General features: G+C 37.4%; 1 protein-coding gene across 3 annotated transcripts in view; it reads right to left on the bottom strand.

Annotated features, from left to right (window-relative positions):
* Positions 1-19,662, bottom strand: part of CTTNBP2 (cortactin binding protein 2) — a 171,701-nt gene that overhangs the window by 97,537 nt on the left and 54,502 nt on the right. For all 3 annotated transcript variants that reach the window (XR_013999579.1, XM_081147738.1, XM_081147737.1), the window contains exon 3: positions 1,373-1,597. Coding sequence is in view for 2 of the 3 variants with exons in the window: in XM_081147738.1 (XP_081003864.1) it covers positions 1,373-1,597 (225 nt within the window). In the remaining variant the exon portion in view is untranslated. The remainder of the gene's footprint in view (positions 1-1,372; positions 1,598-19,662) is intronic.

The following is a 19,662-nucleotide window of genomic DNA, read 5'->3' as shown; positions in this document are numbered from 1 at the left end:
AGAACCAAGCAAACTAACTGATACAGAGTTCAGAATTTTGGTTATAAGGATGCTCAAGCATATTAGGAAGAGTATTATGAAAACCACTGATACCATTAATGACATAATAAAGTATCAATTTGAAATGAAGGCTACACAAACTGAAATGAAGAATAACTTACAGGGAATCAACAATAGAGTAGAGGATGCTGAGAATCAAATTAACAATTTGGAACATGAGGAAACAAAAAACACCCAACCAGAAGAGCAAAAAGAAAAAAGAATCCAGAAATATGAAGATAGTATAAGGATCATTTGGGACAACTTCAAGTGGCCCAACATTTGTATTACTGGGATGCCAGAAGGAGAAGAAAGAGAGCAAGAAAGTGAAAGCCTAGTTGAAAAAATAATTACAGAAAACTTCCCCTTCCTGGGAAAAGAAAAAGACTTACAAGTCCAGGAAGCACAGAGGGGCCCAAACAAGAGGAACCCAAAGACACATCATAATTAAAATGCCAAAGGTTAAAGACAAAGAGAGAATCTTAAAAGCAGCAAGAGAAAAGCAATTAGTTACCTACAAGGGAGCACCCATACGACTGTCAGCTGATTTCTCACCATAAACTTTGCAGGCCAGAATAAAGTGGCAAGAAATATTCAAAGTGATGAAAAACATGGAACTACAACCAAGATTACTCTACCCAGCAAAGCTATCATTTAAAACTGAAGGTCAGATAAAGAGCTTCACAGATAAGAGAAAGCTAAAGGAGTTCATCACCACCAAACCAGCACTACAGGAAATGTTGAAGGGTCTTTAAGAAGAAGCTAATGAACAAAAGAATCTGATGAACTAAATAGATCCAGAGACATTGACACACGTAAGAGACAATCATATTTCAGAGGAAAGAGGGAAGGGGGGGTGGAGGGTGGGAAGAGATTAACCAAAGAAGTTATATGCATATATGTATAACCCATGTACACAGTCAATAATGGGGTGAAGTCCTGGGGAGGGGGTAGGAATGAGGTGGAGGGGATCGACTGTGGGGGGAAATGGAACACCTGTAATACTTTCAACAATAAAGATAAATTAAAAAATAAAAAGTATGTGTTGTTCGGGGAGGCGAGGAGTGGGGAGGAAGTTGGTTTAAATGAAACACATGTGAGTGAGCAGGAGCCTGGAGGTCCGCAGCGTACAAAGCTATCAGACACCAGACGCGAGTTAATTTTGAGTGACAGTTGAAAAAACCACCAGAATCTGTCAGAATTTTGCATTTCTAAGTATTTATCCCAACTCTTCTTGAAAACAGAATATTTAAGAACAAAGGATATCCTCAGAGATATTCTCTGCTTCCTACACTGTATTACAGGAAAAATGAATGTTTGGAAGTCTCAATACCTTCTTTTGTCTGCTCTCCGCAGCAGCCAGCTGTGCAGACATCCTTTCTTGCATTTTTCTGCAGTGGGCCATGACTGCTTCAAGGATGGAGAGGGGGTTGGTACAAACTGGCTTCTTTTCTTTATCGCTAGCACCCGCTTCATAGTCTCTCTGCAGTGCCAAGAATGGGTCATTTAAATTAAATCTTCCATACCGTTCCTGGATAAATACCTCCTTCCTTCGAGCCTAGAACAAATCAGAGGAATTTATTGAAGAAAGAAAGATAGGACATTTATAAGAATGTTTTGTGATTACTTTTCCACATGATATTCACAACTGTTTTGAGTAATGGTTTACAGATGATGTCAGGAGTGAGCAAGACACGAGGGGAATTTGTCCCCAATCCTGACAGCCTAGCATGCCACTGCATCTATAGTACTTTTAAATTTTCTTGCCTTAAGAATATTGTCTTTTAAATTACAAATGATACACATATATTTTTCCCATGATGACCACTCCTCCAAGGAAATGAATTTTTGATGTAGTCTTTTCTAATTTAAAGTAAAATCAGAAAGATCAACAATTAAAATAAGTTTTAGCAGAAGTTCAAAACTAAAATTATCTCTGTATATATATATTATATTTCACATAATACTTATCAAGTCACATAATATAAATCTCCTACAAGTTTTGTATAGCCAGAAAGAATGTATAAGGATATTTGCTAAAGAAGAAACTACTTCATAACACAACATTCACATTTTCAACATTCACAAAATTTACAACATTCACATTTTGTGAAGTTTGAACAATTACAAAAGACCTCCAGAAAATTTAAGAAGATGTAAATATCTTTCCCTACCAAGTACCTCAGCTGGTTAGAGCAGCGTCCCGATAAGCCAAGGTTGCAGGTTTGATCTCCAGTCAGGGCACATACAAGAAGCAACCAATGAATGCATAAATAGTGGAACAGCAAATCACTTTTTCTGTCTGTCTGTCTTGCCCTCTCTTTCTTTCTCTCCCTTCCTCTCTTTCTTTAAAAACAATTTTTAAAAGTATGTATATTTTTTAAAAGATGTAAATATCTCATCATTGAAGGGCATTAAAATATAGTTCATAGAATCCCAGGAAAGAATGCAACCTCATTTTACTCTAAATGTCAGTCCATCAGTGTCAGAGTTAATTGCACATCCACATGGCACTAAATGCAATTTTAGATAATTAGCTTACAACAGTCTTTGCATAAAATGGAAAATAGCAGTAGAAATATATTGAAGACTATCAACATTTTCCTAACTCAGGTCATTTAGGAGAGCCCCTAGAAAAAATTATTCTGTCACTGCTAGTGGAAAAATAAAAATTACTTTATTATAAATCAAGCTTAATTGTCTAAAATGTGAAGCATGTTTTCTAAAGATACATTACATACACTTCCTCACTTTAAAAGCAACCACACTAAAACTAAACTTTTCCATTTTCAGACTACTGTCAGCAAGCCAACAACTAGACAAACACAAGTGCAAATGACATTTTTTTTCCTATTACCAAATTAGATCAATTTGGAGATGTAATTTATAAGAAGTCCAATTTCACTACTAAATTTAAGCTAGCTTTCAAAGCATCATTTGAAACTTAAAAGTTAACATTGTTTATGAATCAAAAAGCATTTGATATTTCTAGATTCACTTTGTCTCTTGATTTTTATTCAATGTAGTAATTCATCCCCCACCCCTGGATAAAAACTTGAAAAAGCCCCATGGTTTTTCTAATTACCTTCTCTAATACAAGCCTATAGTCACTTTAAGACATAAAACAGTCTCCATTTGGCTATTAGAATATCCAGCTTCAGTGGTATAATAGCTTCCCTTCCCTAGCCAGCTAAGATCTGCTGCAAGTTTAACATGCACCACTTAGGAAGGGGGTGTTTATGAAAACATCTTTCTTTTTATCCAAATCTTCTCCCCTTTTCTAAGCTGTTTTAGTCCTCTCTGGGTTGGAAGGGACTGGAGGTAGATGGTAAAGATGTGAGTTAAGAGGTGCAGGAACATTCTACCTGACTGGTTCACTAGCCTTACCAACTGCTGTGGTGAATATTTAAAACCACTAGTTTCCCACAGAGTGCTTGGTGACTTTAGAGGACCAACGTTTCTTCTCTCACTGCTGAGGCCCCTTCATCCATAGTTTCCTCAATGCATGTCATAAATTTAGGACAGAATACATAATCTGTGGGGTCCAGTAAAAATAAAACATAAAGCTGTTTGTTTAAAAAATTAAGAATTTCAAGATGGTGCCAGCACACGATTTAACCAAGCATGGGTCTCTTCTAAGTGCATGGCCCTTTGCCATGATATAAGTTGCGCACCATGAAGCTAGCCTTCCATATACTCCTTATGTAGTGTATCTAGAAAGCAGTTTTTATGGGCTGAGGTTCCATGTTCTCACAACTTCTCTATTAAACAGGGCCTGAATCAATCTCATTCTGACACTTTGATGTCTATGGCCCAATGTAGTCTATAGGAAACACTCATGAATCTTCATCTAAACAAAATCTGGCAGTTCAAGATGACCACTGAAATGACCATTCTGTCATTTCCACAGGATTCCTGCTTTTCATATCCGCCTCCATTCAGCCCACCAAGGCCTTCAGGAGAAACTTGTTAAGTCATTAATTTTTGTCCTTGAAGCCCCTTTCTCTCAACTTGAAATGAAGTGAGAAGCAACTGGATGGGGCAAATACAGCACAATTCTCTCCAGAGAAAAGCTCTTTGATAAAAACCTTTCTCTTTAATCTCCAACAACTAGGTTCTTTTATACCCTCAATATGGGCAAGGAATTTAAAAATCAAAACTGGATTTAAAAATTTCTTCTGAAAATTTTGTACCTTCATCCTCACTTTAGTATCAAATATTTATCATTATGGGCCCCCTGCTAAAACTTACATTTTAACAGCCAGTTATAATTACCTGATGTCTACTCACACATCCAATGTATTTTATGATGTATAATACTTGTATCACACTCAAGCCATTTCTTAACCACACAGGTTATTCTTAAATCAGAGTGAACTTTTGATAAATAGGTTAAAATTAATTTTTATATAATGTAAGAGGTAAATACATGTATCATAGACCTATTTCCAGTTTAAATATATTTTATGATCAGAAAATATTTAATATTTTTTTATAGTGGGAAATAGTTTTGTGTGTGTGTGTTTTATTGTGTTTGGTTTTGTTTTAAAATTACTACTTTAACTGATAGTCCCACTGTGACACTGTCAAATGTGGGGGGAAATTTTTCTGCTGAAAATGTTGTATAATTGTGTCCAGGATCATGAACACAAAACTGCCAATGATTTTCTTTGCAAATATAGATTGACATTTTACTTTTATGACAAAATGCAAGATACACACATTCAGCTCTTTTAAGGGTAGAAGTAGTGACTCCATATTTGCTGCCATTCAGTTCAAATTATTTTCTAAGTTTCTTGTGATTTTGTTTTTGACATATGAACTACAGCAAAATTTTTTCAACAATTTCCAGATATTTAGAGTTTTCATAAATAGCTTATTATTTATTTCTCATTTAATTCTGCTGAGGTCACTGAATACATTATACAAATACAAAGTCAATTAATTAAGATGACTGATAGTGTTAGTCATATTTTCTGCTTTTACTGTCTTTTTCTCTATCAACTACTAGTTGACAGAGATATTAAAATTTATGATTATGAAATTGTTTCTCCCTTCAATTCTGTCAATTTTTGTTTTATATATTTTGAGGTTCTGTTACTACTCACATAAACAATTATAATTATGTCTTTGTGATGAATTATCCCTTTTATTTCTGTAATACCAGGTCTGTTTTTGAATCTTCCATTCTGTTTCCATTATCTTTCTATTCATAATTCACTAGAAAAATACTTTAATTTGTATTATTAAATGCTACCAACCAGTAGGACAAGCCTCCTTCACAATATCAGTTTCTAAAAATTTCTTTGCTATGTTACCAGTTCATTCTTTTAGATAAAATTTCAAATTATGTTATCAACTTCTAAAAAAATGCAATTATAATTATTATTGGAATTATGTATAAATTAGACATACATTGGAAGGAAGAAGGCATTTTCATAAAATTGAGTCCTACCATTGGGAAATAAACTTTTTTACTTATTAAAATTTGCTTTTATATCTCATAAAATTTTGATATTTTCAAATCTATTAGCATAAATTTAAGAATAAAGGGATCCTTTTTCCATATCCTTGGCAATATACCCCACTTTCCTAATTACCTGTGTACAGTACATATTTTATCTTGATTAAAATTGGTAAACCAGTAGTTCTCAACCCTGCCTGCTCATCAGAATCATCTATATAGCTGCACACACTCAGCTTTGTCCAAACACTCAATCAGTAAGTCTATCAAGAGTCTCCTAAGTACTTAGATGCCCCAGCCAAAGTTAAGAACTAACAGCCAATTTCTTGCTCCTCTTTGCATTTTTATACCATTTATTGTTATGTTGATTTCTAACTAGGTAAATCTTTAGGTCATTTATTTTTCAAGCAGGTTTTGGATGGGAATATTTTATATCTTTGTCCATCTGAGGATGATTTTTGTTTCCTTCTTACATGAACACCACCCTGTATCCTTCAACAGGGACACTATTTAATCACCTTCATTCAGCATTCTATATAGAACACAGGAGCAAGCAAGTCTGAGGCCAAGCAGAATTTTTTCCCTTTCAGGTAAGCCTTCTGCTTTTCTGCCTGATTAAATCAATTCCTTTTCTACCCTTAAAATTAATAAATAACATTTAAGGTTATTCCTAGTGTTTGGCTGGTATTGTCCTAGATTCTGCGAAATTTTGTTTGCAGCATCCACCATTCCATTTGTTCTAGTCTCTTTCAAAAACATAAATTTATCTCCCAGTGGATCTCCATTCTCTATTTCCACATACATATATCTTGTTTTCTACTTTATCACTTTATTCCCTTCCTCTAGGTTCTGGGAGATCTTAATTTTGTTATGGATTCAATTTTTTAATAGTGTTGATTTTTCACTGTTACTTTAATATATGCTTCGATTTTTCTTGTTCATTTTAAGTTCTTATAATAACTCTATTAAGTAGGTAGGCTCATATTATAGATAAGAAAACTTAAGCTCTGAGAGGGCAAGGGGCTTGTCCAAGGTTGCAGTGCTAGAAGTGGTGGATCTAAGACTCACTCCAGCACTCTGCCTCCAAGCTCTATGCTCCATTCTCTGCTTTCTTTTCCTCAGCTTTGCAGTCTACTCTCCACAGTACTGCTTACCCAGTACTCAGTCACTTCAAAGTCTATGTTTCCTTAAATTCTAAGACACAAAGCAGATGTATCTAAAAATTACTTTTTAAAATTTACTTTTCTCATAATTTTGTCAGATGTAAGTTGTTCCCTGTAAGTGTTATGTTATCTTTGTCTATGCTGCAAAGGCCTATTTCAGGCCTTTTTTTTAAAAAAAAATTATGTTTACTCCATCTTTGGACCAGTAGGGGTCAACCCATATCTGGTATTCATCCACTCTATCCATAAAGTAGATAGAGTCTCCTCGAATATCTTTACTTTTCAGCTGGTTATCATTAATTTTCTTCTCTAATATGGAGATTCAGTGGGCAGACTGATACAAATTTATATCACTGTGTTCCTTTCAGCTGAGAGTAAGAGGAAGCTAGAGGCACAGCCCCTGCAAAGGATTTGAATATAGACTCTGCCACTTCCAAGTTATGTAAATTTAGGCTGATTGCTTTATTTCTCGGGTCTTTACCAGTTTCATGAAGATAATAGCTTCCTAACCCAAGGTTTTGTTGTTCTTGTTGTTGTTTTGAAGGATTAATGAAATAATGCAGGTAAGGCATTTAGCTGTACCTGGGCAATAATGAGCATGTAATAAATGATAGCTATCATTTCAATAATGATGACACTCTTTCTAGCTTGTTTTTGCCTATTTTTATATCCTTTAGATTATTATCTCACAGAAATGAGAAGTTGGGGATCAGACACCAGTGCCAAAGTCCCCATGTTATTTAGAGCTCTCAGGGGAAGTTTATAAAGTGTGTAGTGTGCTGGATGATTGCTTTCATGTATGCACCCACACCTGTACTACTATTCTGTCTCTTCCATTGCACTGCATACCTTAAGGGAAAAGCCTGTGCTTCTAAGATCCATTATTCTAGAGCCCCCTCAGTGTATGTGGAAGGACAAGCACTGAGGGTGCACTCATGAAAAGTTACACGTTAAAAGAGTCAGCATGCCCACTGTTAGACAGGTATGAGCAGAGCAAGGACTGTGGGCTGGGTACAGAGACTCAAAGGGCAGAAAGCACCAGATGCCTAGCAAGGGGCAAAACTGGGAAAACAAGAACCATGTCCCTAGGTTAACCTATCCTCCCCCAGCATACTGCTGGTCACGCAATTTAGACCCCTTGAGCATTTCCTCCCTAAAGATAACATCTAGGTCTCAGTTGTATTTCAGCTCCAAGCACAGAAAAGCAGCGAAACCAGACAAGTGGCACTGTGGCTGCCTCAGGAACAGCTACATTGACAAATGACCCCCTGCCCTGGAGCCAACCAATCAGTGGACTCTGAAAGAACACAACTGGAAAGCTGATGAATATTCTATTAAGACCCTCCCGAGACCTCCCCTTTTTCCACCTGAAAGAAAGAAATATGCTCAGGCCAAAGGACCCAGTTCTTGCTCCCCACCAGAGGAGCACACCAGTGCCATCTCCCTCCCCTTTCTTCCCTCCAAGGGGAACCCCACAAGATTGCAGCTCCTCCCCCGGGCTTACCCCTGAACCTGGCTCCAGGGCCCCCTTCTCTCTCTGACTTCTCAATGAGGCTCTCCTGTTGCTTCTTCTATGCACCTTCTTTGTTTCATTGTCCTAAGTATACTTTTGCTGCCATCATGGACCCAATACCCTTTGACTTGGTGTTGAGCAGCCCTTCCCTTTGGATATCCCCACCCCTCATCCCTTTTCCTTAAATAAATTCAATTTTTCCTTATTCACTGCCTGAGATGGCTATTTAGCCTGCCCATGCACCACCAACCTTAACCTTTCACCCAAGGATGGAATGAAGTCATCATCATCCAAAAGCTACAGTAACACATGCAAATACGACACTCTGTTCTCAGAGAAAATATAAATAATTCCTTTGAGATATTTTTTTAAAGGATTACAGAGCAAAAAGCAACGACTCAGAACAAAATACTAGAGAATCCTATTTCAATACCACCCTTTAATACATAAAATGAGTTCTAATGTAAATCAAATGATGTGTTCTGGTGTACCACATTTAGGGAAAGGAGGTACTGTTATGCCATTAACTTTAGAAGCTTTGCCATTACTAATGGATATGATTTGGAGCTTTCAGGGTGAATTTAGATATCACATGTAAATATTCTATTTGTGGCCCTTAAATAACAAATATACTTCATTTGCTGAAGTTCTAAGTCATATTCGTCATGCTAAGTTTTTTAAGCTTCTAGATACCGAGTAAATTGATAGAATTTGCCAACAAAATAATCCCATCAAAAACATATCAAATTTTGTGACATTATAGTGAACCAGCAAAATAACAGTTCCTGGTAAAGAGATGATTTAGAACATGTATAAGAAAATATGTTTCCAATGATTAAAAAGAAAATAGGATTTGACTTGATCACTGATTTTTAAAATAAGTGTTTGAAATACAGGCTTTTGTTGAGTGGTCACATATTGTCTAGAGAAGCAATTACCACTTTTGGGGACTGAATAGTCCTATACCAAGCACATTGGCAGGGATTCTGCAGGTACCCGCTTCACATGTGCTGGACCAAATTTGTGTTCTAATAATCCCCAGATAGGTTTTTCCCTCCACCTGCATGTTATTCACAACATCACGGCTGCAAAGAAGTATTCTTATTTGGCTTTAATCATCTAGGACTTTTAACTCACAACAAGAAAAAACAGCATTAAGCATCTTTCCTAAAAATGAACATATAAGCAGTTACCCAAACAACCAAACAAACCTCAAAGAATGCAAGGTAGCTTCCTTGAAATGTTTTAATATTTCAAGAATAATATAGTTAGACGATGTGATAATGTCAGAAATATCTGCTTATTTGCGACTCGAGAAAAGAAATGTGTTAACAGTGTCAACATAATTATTCCCACGCAATTTTTAAAAAGTGAAAAACAAAGAATTAAAGGCAGTGTCTTGTCTAATGGGGATAATATAACAGATAGTTTCTGTGGGCAGAGGTTGTGATTAAAATTTTTAAATATGCTCCCTTTTATAGCTGCAGGAAACAACAGTTCTCTTGATTAAAAATAAAAGTTCCCAGGACACAAAGAGAATGATGGAGACAGTTTTGCTCTGGTGCTATGCCCTCCCCCAACTCCCTAAGAAGCCCCCCTTGGTCACTGAGGAGTTAACACTAATCACAAAAATGCTGAGCATCTAGAAAACATAAACAGAAGGATCTTAACATTCTCACCTTTCACCAACTGAAATGACTTACAATCAAGAAAAAAGCAATGTCAATGGTTTGAAAGCAGTCTTTATTCAAACCCTGCCAGTAATTTTTACCACCATTAAATGTTCCCCAGTTCTTGAATGTATACCTGCTGTTACTCCCCACAGCAAACCAGAAAATGGCTGCAGCCGCTAGGAAAGATTTACTACACAGATCACAGGGCATCCCTGGGACAAAGCAGAATCCCTGGAGGCCAACTTCATCATATGACTGCAATAAAGATGTGTGCCCCTGGGACAGGTTGCAGATGTGCAAACTGTTGGTTGGACACTCCTCTTAAGTCAGAGGCACAGGGACCTAATAGGCAAAAGGTGAGCGGAAGAGCTGATCTTTTTCAAGGGACAGACAGATCTGCAAGACAAGTGGCATATGAAGGAACAGGGTAAGAATCAATTTCAGATCATGCAATTTTACCTTCCTTTAAGGGCAGCTGTAAAAATGCTCTATAAACCACCAACTGTGGTACATAGGTTAGTTGGTATTATTAATATAAAACTGGTCATTTATCACAGGCCAGTTTGTGTTGGTTCATATCAGTAAAATGCTCAACTATTTGTGTTTCTGCCAGACTCTTTTTACATCTCATCATTTATTCAAGCAAGGTCTACGCATGGGCCATTTTTCTTCAGCAATCAGCTGCCTTGTCTTCTTTATTCTGCTGGGCATTTGTGAGAATGGGAAGGGAGTACTTAACTAATCTGTAATAGAGAATTACAGAATACTGTAAACATGTGTTATACATTATGAAATGGTGAAATGTGCTGTATCCTCCAAAGGAGTTTAGGCCAAGATGAATGGGAATCATATCCTGAGTCTCCATCATGAGTCATGACTTATGATTGGCTGTGATCAATTTCTGAAGACTAAACCTGAACTATAAAGTCTATTCTTGTAAGAATCCAATTTCTATTATCCAAGCTATGCCACCCACTTTCTCACTGAAAGACTCCACGGCCTCAGACCAGATAACACCACTCTTCTGTGTAGGTGGCACATGACAGTGCTCACTGGAATTTGCTGCAGGAAGGAGACTGGAACCCTGCCATTCCCACCCCCTCAGTTCTGGAGCAGCCACTGCTGTCATCTGTTTTTGCCCTCTAACATCCTTAGTCTCCTGCTAACATTCCTGGAGAACACAAGGACAGTGAAATAACAATATTAGGATGGGACTAAGGTCATCACCCTTTGCCAAAACCATGTGAGCTCTCAAAACTCTGATCAGTTATAGGGAAGTGTTACATAAAACTAAAGCCTGTGGTCACAGTCCCTCAGCCAGGGTAGACAATGCTACCATTCATATTTCCTTTTCATCCGAATGCCTTTGCTTTGCATACAAGATCAGATGATGCTATGAAATGTCCGAGAGGACATACATCCCTAGGAGCAACAGGCCTAGGAATAGGGTATCCAGAAGCACTTGTCACACATTCCTGAGTGACTCCCCCTATGAGGCTAGCCAACAGGAAAGGACTCAAGTATAATTTTACAGCCTCTGTGCTATAGTAAATGCCCCAAATGGGAATCACATCCAAAGCCCAGGTCACAGCCCCACATTCATGCCAATTGACCTAACTGCACATCAGAATTTCTAAAAGAGGATCTGTCAAAGTACATATGAAGCATAATGAGAGTTGTTTGAGCTGACTCGGTACAGCCATGCATTTAGAAGATCCCTCTAAAATATCGTGCTTGGAAGTGAATTCACAGACTGTTTTGCCTGTATAGTCTATTTTTAAATATTGGGGCCAGGCACATGGATGTTTGCAGCTGTGTTTGAGAAGTAAAGGATAACATAACATGTACTTTCTTGAAATTAAGTCTGGCATCCACAGAAACAATTCCTACTCCATTACATAAGTAACAGTATCAACAGAAGAGTCCAAAAAAGTAGCAAAAAAATCAATTTATTTGAAAAATCATAATAGCCCATTTCCAAAATAATTCTTTCTTTTTCAATTTAAAAAATATATTTTATTTTTTTCCATCACCATTTATCACTCTATGCCCTCTTCCACCTCCACCTACCCAACTCCCCACTGTAATCACCACACCGTTGTCCATTACTTTTCTCTTTTTTTTTTTCTCTTTTGCTCAATTCCTCCAATACTATCCCCAACACCCCACCACTACCACCAACCACCATAGCTGTCTGCCTGCTTTCTATTTATGAGTCTGTCTCTATTTTGCTTGGTGGTTCAGTTTGTTCATTAAATTCCACAAATGAATGAAATCATATGGTACTTATCTTTCTCTGAATGGCTTACTTCACTTAGCATAATGTTCTCCAGGTCCATCTAAGCTGTTGCTAAGGGTAAAATTTTCTTCCTTTTTACAGCTAAGTAGTATTCCATTGTATAAATGACCACAACTTTTTTATCCACTCATCTACTGATGGACACTTGGGCTGCTCCCAAACCTTGGCTATTATAAATAATGCTGCAATGAACATAGGGGTACATATATTTTTTTGAATTATTAGAATTATTAGTGTTTCAGGTTTCTTTGTATAAATTGCCAGAAGTGGAATTGCTTGGTGATGAGTTTTTGAACATCAAAAGAAACCATCAACAAAATGAAAAGGCAATCCACTGAATGGGAGAACATGTTCACCAATGACACGTCTGGTAAGAGTTTAATATCCAAATTTATAAAGAACTTAAAAAATTCAACACCAAAGCACAAACAATCCAATTTAAAAATTGGCAAAAGACCTAAAGAGACACTTCTCCAAACAGGACATACAGATGACCAATAGACATGAAGAGATGTTCAACATCACTAATCATCAGAGATGCAAATTAAAACCACAGTGAGATATTATCTCCCACCTGTCAGAATGGCTGTCACCAATAAATTAACAAACAAGTGTTGGCAAAAATGTGGAGAAAAGGGAACCCTTGTGCACTGTTGGTGGAAAAGCAGATTGATGCAGTCACTGTGGAAAGCAGTATGGAGTTACCTCTAAAGATTAAAAATGGAACTGCCAAAATAATTCTTTCTGAAGCTAATTTAGTATTAGTAACAGTCTTAATTTTATTATTTCCCAATGTTAAAATGCCCCTAAAAAAAGATTTTTTTAAACACACACAACACATATGAGGTATACAAAGAGGCAATCAAATTCTCTTTAAGTCATAAAGGATAACAATAAAATAAATCACTCCTAAAAGACCTGTGTTAGTGTTTTTGCTATGATACCATTAAGCCACAAAGTCACACTAGGAGGCCCCCATCAAGGGTTCCAATGGGTATCTTCTAAGGTCAAGAAATTCATCAGCACCTTGATATACTAAGAATCTACACTAGGATTAATAAGCCCATTAGCCCATGTCTGAGTGAAAGGATCAGAGAGACATCAGAACACACTATGCATGGTATCCCTATTTCTTTTCTCTCACTCTTCAAGTGTGAAGAACTAGGAAATAAAAATTGAAACTGAGACTAAAAAATTAGAAATCCAAACCTACAGCCACTGGGAGGAACATTGTCCCCAATGCTGAAACATTATTTGGAGGGAAAAGAGCTCCAGGAAGGCATGAAAACCACTAAACATCTATGGTTTTGCAACAGCATTGGATTATTTTTCCTTCATTACAAAGAACTCATTGGTAGAATGAATACCACTCTTCCGTGAATACATGGCCCTGGAGACTGCCTGCTTCCCAGGAAATGAACACATTTCAGTCTGAATTAATTGAAAAAGTAATGATTGTTTTTGTTTCACAAGGTCATAACTGGAATTTATATTTGAACTTTCCTTTGGGGATGAATAGTCTAGATTACCAAATGGTCAAAGAAAAAGGCTAATGGTGTTTCCACATGTAAGCTTTTTTTCTCCCCCCAAAGTAATGAAAGTTTAAGTTAAGGTAAGGTATGATTCTAACTATGGATAAAACATTTACTATATTATTGTATTTTCATTTTAAATTCTAACACTTGGGGAAAAGGAAAACAAAAAGAGCTTATCAAAGAGTTTAGTTATCTGGGGGGGGGCCTGAATCACGTGGATAGGGAAAAGGATCAGAGCTCACAATTTTTTTTTTTTTAATTTTACTTTTGTTTAAAATATTACAGATGTCCCTTTTTCTCCCCAATGACCCATTCCACCCCGTCCCATCCCTCTCCCCAGTCCCTCTCCCCACCATTGTCTGTGTCCTTAGGTTGTTCATATATGCATATAAATTCTTTAGTTACTCTCTCCACCTCCACCCACCCACCCTCCTCCAGCCCTCTGACATTCGTCAGTCTCATCTATGCTTCCATGTCATTGAATCTATTCTGTTCATCAGTTTATTAAGTTCTTTAGATTCCATGTATAAGCGAGATCATGTGATGTTTGTCTTTCGCTGCCTGGCTTATTTCACTTAGCATAATTTTCTCTAGGTCCATCCATACTGTCCCAAAGGGTACAAGATTCTTCTTTACAGCTGCGTAGTATTCCATGGTGTAAATGTCCCACAGTTTTTTTTATTCACTCATCTACTGATGGGCACTTGGGCTGTTTCCAGATCTTAGCTATTGTAAACTATGCTGCTATGAACACAATTTCTTAATGTCCTTGGCTCCGACAGCCTTCACGAGAACTCTCCTCAACATCCTCATGTCCTCAGACTCCATCGTGTCTACGCAAAGATCTCAGAAAAGGTGCCTTCCTTTTCCCCCAGGGCATCTCCCCTTCAAACACTTGTTCTCTCCATCCAGTGTAGAGCTCACGTTCCTCCAGATGCTGTTTCTTCAAACCATTACTTCTCAATACCGTATGTTTGGGTCCATCAAGAATCTTTCATCTGTGCTTTCTTAGGAGGCTGAGCAGTGTTAAAGTACACAAGAGTATATTTTAAAGCCAATACACATTTGAAGTCTACAAACTCATCTGTGCTCAAGGAACCAAGACTTCTATAGATCTAGTGAATCATATTGGCTAGAAGGAGTCCTATACTTCCACAGGTACCTGGTTACATAGTAGACATTCCAAAACTTCTCTATGCTCCCCCTAACCCATCCTTGTCCTCCTTATGACATTCAACCTTGCTTTCCTCCTCCTGCTGGTAATCATTTGTTTTTTCAGTACTCTCAAAATTCTGTTCCTCCCCTTTTTATCTTTCTCAAAGGAAACTGTTTCTTTGCTCCTAAGGTTAATTAATTCTATCTATGCTTTCTCTTCCATCCCTACCTCCTTTTATCTTTAAACTGCTACAAATAGTACTCTGAGACCAAAACTACTTCTTCCAGACCCTTAAATTCAACTGCCTGCTAAATAATTTACCTTGGGTGTTTCAACAAGCCCAGAAAACTCAAAAAGTACCAAACAGAACTCTTCATGTTCTCCACCACACACCTTTCACCTCACATATCCCCTGCCTTGGCTGTGGCAACACCACCCTACAGTTCACCTGAAACCTGAGTGTCAATAGAGATACCACTTTCTCCCTTCTCATACCCACATCTAATCAGTCTAGGTTTCACATTTCTACAACCTAAATATTGCTCATATATATCCCCTCCTCTGTATTCCAGCCATCAGCGTCTCACTCTAGCCTTTTGTCATCTTTCCCACTAACACTTGCAAGAATCTCCTTTGTGGTCTCCACATCTCCAGACCTGACACCAGTCCAATCAATCTTCCTCTTTGTTGATAAGAAGGATTACCCTGAAATTCAGGTCTAAGGTATTACCGCATTGCTCAGTCTGTCAAGAGCTCTTTATTACTTCCAATGCTATTGCAAATTCATCAGTTGTTCAGTGGCTCTAATGCCTTTCTGGGGCCCTTCTCCTTCTAAATAATGTATCAGCTATGAAGACAACATTCCTCCCAGTGGCTGTAGGTTTGGATTTCTAATTTTTTACTCTCACTTCCAATTCTTATTTCCTAGTTCTTCACACTTGAAGAGTGAGAGAAAAGAAATAGGGATACCATGAGTAGTGTGTTCTGATGTCTCTCTGATCCTTTCGCTCAGACATGGGCTTATTAGTCCTAGGGTAGACTCTTAGTATATCAAGGTGCTGATGAATTTCCTGACCTCAGAAAATACCCATGGAGCTCATGATGTTGACCACATAGTGTGATTTTGTGTCTCAATAGTATAATAGCAAAAACATCCTCCCAAGGCTAGCTGATGATTAGAGATGGCAAATGACTCTCTGGGGAATGTGACTTTTATATGCAAACCAACTAATCTAGATCCCATGCCCCCATTTATCAAGCTCTCACACATTAAGCCACTATCCCCGGCCTTAATCACCCCAGGGCAAGACCAGGGGCAGTCCCTATATCCTGGAGCCTTCTAAAATTATTCAACCTAGCCAAACTAAGCCTACTTACCTTGACTACCAATTCCCTCACAAGGAAACCACAATAAAGGCTTTGCCTATTTTTTCTCTCACTCCTTCTAGCTCCTGACTGGCCCTGGTGCTTCCCCATGTGGCCCTGTGTGGCAATGCTGTGCTTCTAGGGATCTGAGTATAAAAACCTCTTCCTTCATAACAGTCATTTTCATGTTTTTGTGTCTTACCATATCTGATTAAAAGAAATCCTGCGTACATTTTAAAACATGCTTAAACTACAAAACTATTCACAAGGCCCTGAGTTCACCATGCCGTTGCATACCTCTATGCATAGCTGGTAAATTGTATTCTTCCTATGAGACTCAATCTCTAGTTTGTTTTTCTCTGTAAAGCTTCTTCTGACCACCCCAGTGCTGATCCTCTCCTCTTTCTGCCACCACTGTATTTTGCATACACCTTTGGCTGAACATTTGCTTTTCCACCACAACACAGTTATATGCTTGAAAGTCTATCTCTCCTCTCTTCCAAAACAAGCTAGGCTGTGAACTACAAGAAAGATACTAGGGCACACTTATGTTTATTATGAGCACTGAGCCTAGTACACAATAAAAACTCAATGAATTCTTCATAAATTAAATGTACATAAATAGTGTTAGTATTAAATAGTGCTAATGACTAGCTTTGTTGCTTTGAAATAGTTTTCCAATTAAGAATTTCTGCTAGTGCCCGGCCAGTTGAGCATTGACCTAGGATCAAGGAGATCGCTGTTCAATTTCCCATCAGGGCACAAGCCGGAGTTGCGGGTTTGATCCCCAGTTGGGGTCATGCAGGAGGCAGCCAATCAATGACGACTCTCTCATCATTGATATTTCTATCTCTCTCCCTCTCCCTTCCTCTCTCTTAAATCAATAAAGATATATTTATTTTTTTAAAAAAAAGCTCAACTCAGTAGACTATTTAAAAAAAATTTTTCAGCTGGAAGGAAAAGTTGATCAGTAATAACCTTACTCAGCTTACTTTCAATCATTTAAACTATTGAAAAAATATATATAGGTAAATAGATAGATAGGGTAACATTCTTCATGGTAGCTCAACCAGTCAAATGTAGTGACTTCTGAATCTGTTTTTATACATATACTTGGCTAAGGGTATGAGATATAACCTTAAAATCCACAATACAATACCTTCAAAAATCAGAGAAGATAATCTGATTCTTACCTAACTGGGGACTTAAGTTAATTTCCTTTTGATTTCCCTGTTTAAGATTTTCTTTTGTAATTCACTCCATTTAGGAAATGATATAAAGCACACATCTAAACAAACTGATCTCTCTTTTCTCCCTCATAAAAGGCAATTTAAAATTTCATTTAACTGTTAAGTTGTTAGACTTCAAGGTAAGTACATAGTTTGGGGAAAATAATATATACCTATGTCAATTTATTACAGAACTATAATAAAATTAACACTAAAAAATGAACAAACATTACTTTTTAAAGTGTTGACCATAATTTATCCATCTTAACATTTGGAAAAATCTTATTTAGCCTATTGCTTTAAAAAAGTAATGAGCTTTTATAATTTGTTCTATTTTGTTTTGAACACAGGAAAAGGAGTACACAGACTAATTCTTTGGTCCACATGGAAGGTGGTAGGTTGGGTTTACTTATATTCTCAAAACAAAAGAATTCTGGTCCTTCAAAAGCTACACAGGCCAAAAGGTGCAGGTTTTACTTGTTTATTTAGAGGTGACTCAAAGTTATGCAACAGCGTTCCAATTTTCCTCCTCTCTTTAGATAATTGCTAGCATCAATAAAAGGAAAACAGCTTACGATGCTCAAGTCCTTTGGTAGAGCTCTGAACCCAACTAGGCCAGCTGCCACGTGTGAATGGATGTTCTGACTGCCAATCTTCCCACAGGAGACTGTTAAAGTTGCCTTTGAAAAGTGTTTTCAGGAGCAATCCTCTCTCTGAGCCCCAAAGAGAGCATAATGAGTTATCAGTGTGTCTTGTCCACATGAAAAACAAGTACACTAACACACATGGCTCATCTCACTTAAAGCTAGAGGGTCTGGTTGAGCATCTGGAAAGAGATTGGAGATTCTAGAGATGCAAAACCACATAATTCATTCCAGAATGAAGATCCTGGTTCTAAACTACCAGGATTTGAATTTTCGCTCTAAAATTTCCTAGCTCTGTGACCTTTGCCAAGTTGCTAACCACTCTAAGCCTCAGTTTCTCATGTGTAAAATGGAGATAATAATACCTAAGTCATAGGATAGTTGTAAGGCTGAAAGAGATAATTAATGTACACTGCACAGCATGTTGCTGTTGCCTGACACAGGGACACGTCTTCAGTTCTGTCCCTCTCAGTAAGAGAAGATAACTTATATACTTATAAACTACTCAGGCTAAGTTTGGGCTGGAGAGCAGGCTATAGGAGGCATTATCAAGACTGATGTTCCTACTTCCTCCTGTTACTTCAAGTTTTAAATATAAGCAATGTTCTTGGATTAGCAAACTAAGACCTGCTGCTAAATTTTTTCAAAGCCTATTTTTAGAGAGCAGTTTTAGAGTCACACTAAAATTGAGAGGAAGGTACAGAGATTTCCCATACACTTCCTGCTTCTACACCTGCACAGCTTCCCCCATTATCAACCACCACCACCAGAGTGGTACATTTGTTACAAGTGATGAACCTACATTGGCACATCATAATCACCCAAACTCCACAGTTTACCTTAGGGTTCGCTCTTGGTCTTGTACATTATATGGGTTCAGACAAATGTATGATATATATCCGTTTTATAGCATCATACAGAATAGAACTGCTGCCTAAAAATACTCTTTACAGCATCTGTTTATCCCCCTCTCCCTCTCCACTCCTGTCATGGTCCACTGATCTTTTTGACTGTGTCTGTTTTGCCTATATGAGAATGTCATAGTTGGAATCATGCAGTAGGAAGCCTTTTCAGTTCGGCTTCTTTTACTTACCAACATGCATTTAAGGTTCTTCCATGTCTTTTCATGGCTTGACACCTCATTTCTTTTTAGAACTGATTAATATTCCATTGTCCGGATGTACCACTGTATGTTTATCCAGTCACCTACTGAATGACATGTTGATATTGTCCAAGTTTGGGGAATTATGAAAAAAAAAAAAGCTGCTATAAACATCTGTATACATATTTTTGTGTGGACATAAGTTTTCAACTCCTCTGGGTAAATACCAAGGAGCATGATGGCTGGATTATAGGGTAAGAGTATGGTTAGTTTTGTAAGGGACCTCCAAACTGTCTTCCAAAGTGGCTGTACCATTTTGCATTCTATCAGTAATGAACAAGATTTCCTGTATTCTACATCCTAACCAGCATTTGGTATTGCTAGTGTTTGGATTTTGGCATTCTCATAGGTGTGTAGTGCTGCAAAATATTTTATCATTTTGATATTGTCATAAGTAGCTAGTTATTATTAATAACAGGA

This window comes from Miniopterus schreibersii, assembly GCF_964146895.1.
Source record: "Miniopterus schreibersii genome assembly, chromosome: 9".
NCBI lineage: Eukaryota > Metazoa > Chordata > Mammalia > Chiroptera > Miniopteridae > Miniopterus > Miniopterus schreibersii.
The sequence above is the reverse complement of the archived record's forward strand: the minus strand, read 5'-3'. Positions and strand labels throughout refer to the sequence as shown.